An 8,622-nucleotide genomic window follows, 5' to 3' on the forward strand; every position below is an offset into this window, starting at 1 on the left:
TCAGAGAACATGCCTCATAAAGGTTACAATACAATATCCCCTTTCCACTTTAAGTCACGTGGCCTTCAAGTGACATTTTTACCAAAGTGTTTCCAATGAATACTTATCTGAACACACAGTGGGATGTAATCTCCTCAAACAGATATATTTCAAAAACTTGAGAACAGTATTTCAAAACTTTACCAACTAAGGTGGCTTGTAACTACAATATCGAAGATACCAAGACATTTCTTAAATCTCCTCAAGGAGACTGAAGTGTAACTCAGAGAAATCATGACCTAATACACTGTATTTTAGATTGACAAAAACAAGTAGCGAGATGCTTGTCTTCTTAAAAAATGATATCTAAGAATAAAAACTGGATGTTGTTTTTCCAAGAAAAGAAAGGTGTTCTAACTTGCCATCATGTCTTTGATGGGACCTGCTTTTAACTGTCATAATTTTATTCTATCCCTTAATTTCAAATTTCTTATCATCTTTCTTTGTATCCTCCCTCCCACCGAAAGTCACCAGTTGCCAACAGCTATGGTTACCGAATAAAGAATAATGAAAGCACTGGGTGACCTACTTAATGAATTGTGATTAATAAGGTTTGGGTCAATGTAATATACAAAACTAATAAGCAACTAATAAGGAAAGTCAAATGTTACAAGTTGCAAAATATCTAAATATTTAGTATTTTCAATACTTTAATGTCTTCATCTATGGCAATTCCATACTCCTTTTCCAAAACTCATATAGTGTAACTTACGTGACATCCTTCCATCCCATCACCTGTTCTGTCAAATTAGAAAAGGATATTAACTGATTCTATGGTATTAACAGATTTTAAGGTATCTAAGGCCTCCTGAAGAACTAGAAAGCTAGTGGGAACAATGATCACACATGATTTTGCAACATTCCAGGATATTTTCAGTTAACTCAAGGGACCTTGCAAGATTTTTAAAATAAACTTCAAAAGAATCTAACTAGAACATGGAAATGTTTACTGACACAATAAAGGCAGAATGAAAGCTTACATCACAGATGTTCTCACCACCTAATTTAGTGCAATAATAGGTACTTTACCAGTACTATATAAAATTACTGGGCATGCAGAAGAATGAGAGGATACTGTGAAACTAAACAAAATTTTTAAATGCCAAAAATTACTGCCATATACTTAAATAATAAATTATTTAATTTTAAACAAATGATTCATTTGAATAATGTTCCTGCAAATATGATTTTAATTCACTGAATATTATTCCCCATATTTAACTTATCTCTTTCCCTTATATAGCTCCATTACCCAAAACTGCAGTCTGGTTCAAAGACCTATTTCCCTGCTTTCCCAGAGGGAAATAAAAGTTCTGTCTATGGAAAGGAAGTATTTCTGAAATTATTACCATTAGTTATCTACCATTATTAGAAAATGAGCTATCCTGGTCAAATAAACTATCTCTCTTTAACTGGAAAGCAAAACTTTCCTGGGCAAGGACAAATTCTTTTGTTGAGAGTTTTCTTGCTCTAAGGCACACAGAAGTGTATTTTTAAATATTTTACCCTGAAGGAGAAATAAAGTGATAAGCATAGAAAATTCAGGTCTATGGAAAACAGAAGGGGGGAAAAGTCTTATAAATAAAATGTTGTTACCAATTACAAAGTACGAAGTGGTTATGAAAAAAACACCAGGGATTTTAGACACTAAGTTATCACTCAAATGTAAATATCAAGTTACCTCAAAATCTCTTAGCTAGTGGAAGAAACCTAAACTAAAAATTTCAGACATTATTGAGAAATGTCAAGCAATGTGGCTTGAAACAAATTGGTTATTCACACTGAGGACTAAGCTCTGATTTTTTAATCTTGCCCAAATTCCCACCTAAGGGGTCTGGGGACTCATGCCCTACAAATGATAAATTCTCATCAGATGGGTTTTATTTGACCCTATATATTGTGACTTACTTTTCAATCTGACTCTGGCATAACATTATGAGACAACAAGAAAATATTTAACTCCTAAATATATTTCCTTGCCATACCTTGAAATTGCCCTGCAAAGTTTCTTATGGGAAAAATCCACATAATATAGAGCATCTCCTTCCCCCTGTTTTCCTTGCTTTCTTTCCAGATCCAGGAGATAATCAACTAAGAGCCAAGCACCCTTCTAGGTCTGATAAGAAACATTTTACAACTTGCTGTCTCTCTGAAGTCTGCTGAGATTCCTCTCCCCAAAAAAACTTGGTCTCCACAACCCTTTATCTTTAACCTGAACATTCCTTTCTATGGATCCCCATCTTTAGACAAATTCAACCAACTGTCAACCAGAAAGTTTAAATTTACCTATAGCCTGGAAGCACCCCCACTTTAAGTTGTCCCTCCTTTCTGAACCAAACCAATATATTTCTTAAATGTATTTGATTGATGTTTCATGCCTTCCTAAAATATGTAAAACCAGTTGTACCCTAGCCACCTTGGGCACATGTTCTCAGGACCTGAGGGCTATGTTACAGGCCATGGTCACTCATATTTGGCTCAGAATAAATCTCTTAAAATATTTTACAGAGTTTGACTCTTTTCATCAGCAACACCTATATTCTCATGGTAGGATGTATTTATTATTAAGTTTATGTTTGTAATCTCCATTCATAACCATAACTCTCCCATACTCAACCACTATTCTTTCTGTTTCACCTCCCCTTTCACTACCCTTAGACCGAAGTTCAGTGGTCAAAGTCTGTGAGAAAAATAGGAAAATATACCAAAATATGTCATTCAAAATGAGTTTTGAAGCTCCCTTTACTTTTTTAAAGGCAAAATTTTAAAAAACATAGTAACTAGATTAGCAATTAAGACAAATATTTTAAAACAGGATGGTATTCTTTATTGGATTATTTAAAGTAGATAAGTAGACATTTAGCTGCATTCTCAGAAATAAAAACAGTTATTAGTTTCTTGGCATATGGACCATTAAATTTACATTCATATGTAGACTTTTCTGGTCAAGAAATGGGATCCAAGTGTATAGACACATATGCATACGTTAAGAGCATTTGGTGAGAGGTAGTTCTGTAGCAATTCAACAGCTATTTATTGAATTCCTATTAGTGATCACCCCATTGTTAGCTATTTCAGAGAGAAACAAAACATCTTTAAAAGTTTGCAGTTTTGTCAGAGAAACAAAATACTCAACACATAAAGCAAAAATAACTCAAATATCTAATTGAAAATAGAGCAAAGTCTCTCCTTTTATTGAGCTCTACTAGAGAGTTCCATTAAACTTAATGTATAATCTTAACTTCATAAAAGGATATCTTTTTTTTTCCACCAGTAAACTTTTATCATGTAGTCTAAGGATTTTCTTTAGGTACAAATGGATCCAATAACATTAAATCAGTGCATGGAATTATGATGCTTTATTGGCTTTCATTCTAATTTTTAAAATTCTAAGCAGAAGTACAACCAAAATCAAGCAACATACCAGCTCTGCTAGGGAGTAAAGTAAGTATCAAATGTATATACTCATACACACATATATAAAACCAGAATTATCCTACATATGTGTAACCAGAATTTTTATCGTTATGAAACAGTGCAATACTAGTGTTTCACAGCTATATATTACTTCTATAACAAATGACTTTTGTTCCCTGAGTTGAAATTTACGTTACATTGCATTTCACCAGAAAGAAAAGAAACACAGATGTGAAGAATGAAGAAAAATATCAGTTGAGTCAGCTAACCAGTGCTGAAAAAGTTAAGTTTCAGAAGACGGGTATATTCTATTTCTTAACCTAGATAATGTCATCCACAGTTATTTACTTTGTTGTTCTTTAAACTCATCTGACACATTTTACTCTCTCTATATGTGTGCTACATTACATTTACTTCTCGGGAAATATTTTCTTCCTGTCCAGGATTTCCTTCCCGTCTCCTAAACTGCCAGTTGCAAAACTAGTTTCTTAAGAACTCTGCTTTATATATTGCATCAGTAGCCACTGACAATAATTACCACCTACAGATGTCTGAAATTTCTTTGTTGACAAGTCTGGCAGCTAAGCAAGGGTCCTTATTAAAGGTAATGATATTTCTTAAAAAATCATGCACAACCAGAAAACATAACAGAAAGGTACATATGAGATAAGCTGTAGAATTTTAGGGGTGGTCAGGACAGGGACTGCATCTTACTCACAGCTCTTAACACAGAATTTTACATTAAATTTTTGTGGAACTTAATGACACATATTGTGGTTATTACTGTATAGGTAATACGGTACCTAGTCATCATTTTCTAAACTAAAGATAAAATCTATATTTACAAAATAAGAAAAGAGAACTATTTCAGGCCAGGTGTGGTGGCTCACGCCTGTAATGCCAGCACTCTGGGAGACCAAAGTAGGCAGATCACCTGAGGTCAGGAGTTCGAGACCAGCCTGGCCAACATGGCGAAACCCTATCTCTACTAAAAATACAAAAATTAGCCAGGGGTAGTGGCACTCACCTGTAATCCTAGCTACTCAGGAGGCTAAGGCAGGAGAATAGCTTGAACCCAGGAGACAGAAATTGCAGTGAGCTGAGATCATATTGCTGCACTCCACCCACCGTGACAGAGTGAGAGATTGTCTCAAAGAAAGAGAAAGAAGAACTATTTCACTCTTGGGTTCTTTAAAAATGCAAACCCAGGGGTGTAGCTACAAGTGAGGGTAGCATAGCCAAATAATCTTTCACTGGCCTCTGGTCAGCTTGCCAAAGAGCCACAACTTCTCCATTGCTCCTAGCTGAGGAATCTCTGCTCCTCTTCAGAAAAGGAGGGCAAGAGCTCCTTGTCTGGTTTTATTCATATTTACAAAACAGGTTTGTATGCAACATAATCTCTACTGCATCACTAATAAAAATATTAACACTTTTTAAGAAATGAGGTTAATAGCCGGGCACGGTGGCTCACGCCTGTAATCCCAGCACTTTGGGAGGCCGAGGCGGGCGGATCAAGAGGTCAGGAGAACGAGACCAACCTGGCTAACACGGTGAAACCCCGTCTCTACTAAAAATACAAAAAATTAGCCGGGCGTGGTAGTGGGCACCTGTAGTCCCAGCTATTCAGGAGGCTGAGGCAGGAGAATGGCGTGAACCCAGGAGGCAGAGCTTGCAGTAAGCCGAGGTCGCGCCACTGCACTCCAGCCTGGGTGACAGAGCGAGACTCCATCTCAAAAAAAAATGAGGTTAATAGACAATACAAAGTCATTCTACATATCTATATATAATACATATTTTATAAGGGTCTGGTTAGTGGTATTCTTCCTAACTATTTGAACAGATTTTTCTCACAAGGCTATTAGGTATTATGAGTTAAGGATAACCTGACACACTTTCTACAACTTTCTCAGAATGAGAGGCAATTTACCCAGTACGTATTGAGATAAGACTTGACTTAATGTGTCCCTCCCTTCTGCATTCTATTTACTGAGGCAACAAAGGGAACTTGCTTTCTCCCTCTCTCCCTTTCTCCCTCCTCTCTCCTCTCTGCAACCTATGGCTGCCTTCAATTTGGGAAGTGTCCCATTCTAAGAAGGCCAAATAGACTAGAGCTCAGGGTTCCTTAGGAATGCTTCTAGTCTAGGGAAGCTGTCAAGGTCACGTACCAGTTCAGTTAATAAACCTGGAAGGCCTACACATTCAGAGTCAAATATAGTATGCCTGGGTGCTTTTGCCTAAAATATGCCATTAATCAGGTATGAAGATACAATTCAATGAAGGAGATCCATGTGGGGCAGAGGCCCTGATTTCCACCTTGATAATATCTTCAGAATAAAAGTGCTAAAGAAACCTGATAAGGACATAGATGGTTGCTTTAAAAAAAACCTTTTTTTTTTCTTTTTGCCTGTCTTCCATAATCCTGTTTAGGGGAAGAAACAAAGAGTTAATCTAGAAAATAAAGAGTAGGAACTTACAAAAGCATTAGCATTTTGTGGGAAAGTAGAATCAGTAAACAACATATCTTCTGCTCTCATTGTAAAGGGGTCTGTCTGCTCTGTCTTGATACATTATCCCTCTCACCAACATCAACACTACAGCATTTAGTATGAATGCCATCAGATATCCTTTTATCCTCAAATCATTAAAACATTAAATATTTATGTAATAGTAGTATTTTGTCTCATTAGTATCTTTGATCACTGAAATGCCAATTTTTCCAAGAAAATCTTATAACACTTCACGTTTCCTTTCACTATTAATTCCATATTTTCTCTCTTCTCTCATTCTATTCTCTCCCACTACCGTCTCTCCTTTTCTCTCCTCCTCTTACATTCCTTGTCTGTGCCAGAAAAACCTGAGAACACTGCTTGAGCCTGCTAGATTCACTGACCCCAAGTTTAGAAATCCAATTCTAAAAATTTTATAATAGCCTATTATGTATACTTTCATCCCAGTTCTAAATTCAGAGACTATCTTAGACAAATGCTCAGCGATGAGATGACAAGGTGTTAGTCATTATTAATCTACTATAGAATCTAATAGTACAAAGTGAACAGAGCTTAAGATTCAGGTTCTGCAGAAGCATGTAGTTAAACGACTGGTATTTTGGATTTCTTCCAGAATCACAGGAAGATGAAAAGGTTCTGAGGCATTTACAATTTTATAAGCTTTCTTCGGGGTAAAACTTATGTTTAAAACTTGCCAAGCAGGATGTCTTGCAGCCCGCAGCCCCACCACAAAGAAGATTCGGTGCAGCTGAGCAGCTCACTACCAAGCCACTGAAAAGAGGAAAGAAAGCCCATCTGAGCTCAAAGGTCGCACTTTCCATTTTTTTTCAAGTTCTGCAAAGGTGATCTGTTCCCCCTTAGTGCACAGGAAATAAGTGAGATTTTCTCTTAAAAGCCCTTACCTATTTTACCTTATATTGTAATCACTAAATCCAGAACACTAACGCAAACTCATACTTAGAAAACAATTAGCCTAGAGCACGCAATAGAAATCAGAAGCATTTGATTTCAGACTGTGTGTATATCGCCTGTTTTTAAAAGTTCTGATTCGGTTGTAGGCTGTCATAATATAAACTACCTTTCAAGGTTCATTACATGCCACCCACAACACTCTCCCTCACACAGGCAAAATGCACAACTTTCAGTTCCTGAAATCCTTCTGATTTTTTCGCCATTTCAAGCTTTCGCATATGCGATCTCTCTTCCCGTTACATTTTTGTCTTCCTCAGAGTAACTTCAAATCATCTCCTCTAACATAGGACTACATAAAGTCCCCTTATTGTCTGCTCTCACAACATCTGTATCTCTCATCACCACTCTCTCACTCTTTGCTGTAATTAGTTTTTTAGCCAGTTCTTCCAATTAGTCTTAGCTGCAAGAGGGTATTTGCAGTGCCTAACGATAATTTTCTTAAGCGTAAATTCCATACAGGGACTTAAGAATCTGGCCACAAATCAACCCTCCAACTATCCTGTTTATTAATCTCACCACTCACCCTGTCTCAACGCCATGCTCCTTCACAGGCTGGCTTCCCTTCCTGGAATGTTAATCACTGCAGTAATCTCAGCTGATTATACGGTCGCCTTTCAGGCCAGAACCCAATAAGAAATCAAGAAAGGATCACCCGTTTTATTACTGCGCTCCTCCCCCGCCCTCGTAGATTTCACAAATACACTTCTCACCACAAGCTTGTCTCTCCCAACAGAACGCTAGTTCTTCGAAAGGGGTCCTTTGTTTTTCTTGCCCTTGTCCAGTTCCTCTGCGTACCTCTAGCACCTAGAGCAACAGGTGCTATACAGGAGGCTCCCAGATGTGGAAGAGAGAAAAGAACGGAGTGTTTATTTAGATGTTGCCTGAAGTCCTTAACAGCCCCTTCAACCTATAACTTAACTGTGGTTTTAATCCCCTACACGTGTAACCCCTGTATGTGTGTGCAGCGTTAAAAGGATTACTGCAGCTCAAAAATTCTCCAATGAAAACACCTCTACCAGAATGGAGTTGCTCATCTTTCGTTCTTGAAAAGTTGGCGGCACGATACAGGAAAAGTTTTAGTTATGCAAGACAATTTAATACATAAAAGACAATTACAGAAGTCACAGGGAACATTACCTAACTAAGCACAGGGCCTCGAATGTACTCCGAAATTAGTGTGTAGAAAGCAAGCCTCCTTATGCTTTTGAAAGTGTAATCTCGCGATCTCCCGGCGCGCTCTGCGAAGACCGATTCATCTCTTCCCCGAGCCCCTCTTCCCCGCCCGGCGTACAGTCGGCCCGTGGCGCTTAGCACCGCGTCTCCACGTCCAGCAGGTGGCAGGCCTGCGCGGCGCTTGCAAGGGACAAACCGCAGAGCCGGCGAGGCTCGCCGTCTGGGACACGTTTGAAGAAGCGAGCGCTACAGTCCATTCCACGGCGACATTTTAGGATTCTCCCACTAACAACACTAAACTGAAGCGCTAAGGCCAACCCTTACGACCTCGTAGCCCCGCAGGCCGCGGCGGTGACTTCCTTTTCCGCTACCTTACACACGCTCTTCCGCTTTGCGTGCCTTTGTTTCTGCTCCCCCCGGAACCTCCTCCGCGCCTGTCCTCCGTTCCTGTATAGCCCCTCCTCTTCGCGTCGCCGCCTTTACTATCCCACGCTCCTTTTCCTTTCTCCGAGGA

At 38.6% G+C, this 8,622-nt stretch overlaps 1 protein-coding gene across 7 annotated transcripts in view; it reads right to left on the reverse strand.

Annotated features, from left to right (window-relative positions):
• The window catches only part of LOC105465575 (ethylmalonyl-CoA decarboxylase 1), a 54,361-nt gene extending 45,899 nt beyond the window's left edge, over positions 1–8,462 (reverse strand). Inside the window, exons 1-2 of one of the 7 annotated variants that reach the window (XM_071096415.1) lie at positions 7,646–8,066; positions 6,659–6,734 (exon numbers count right to left, since the gene is read on the reverse strand). Coding sequence is in view for 3 of the 7 variants with exons in the window: in XM_011714051.2 (XP_011712353.1) it covers positions 7,459–7,474 (16 nt within the window). In the remaining 4 variants the exon portion in view is untranslated. The other 6 variants (XM_071096413.1, XM_071096414.1, XM_011714051.2 and 3 more) reach the window with 6 other exon arrangements.
• Between the last annotated feature and the right edge of the window lie 160 nt (positions 8,463–8,622).

Source organism: Macaca nemestrina, chromosome 5 (assembly GCF_043159975.1).
Source record: "Macaca nemestrina isolate mMacNem1 chromosome 5, mMacNem.hap1, whole genome shotgun sequence".
Taxonomy (NCBI): domain Eukaryota; kingdom Metazoa; phylum Chordata; class Mammalia; order Primates; family Cercopithecidae; genus Macaca; species Macaca nemestrina.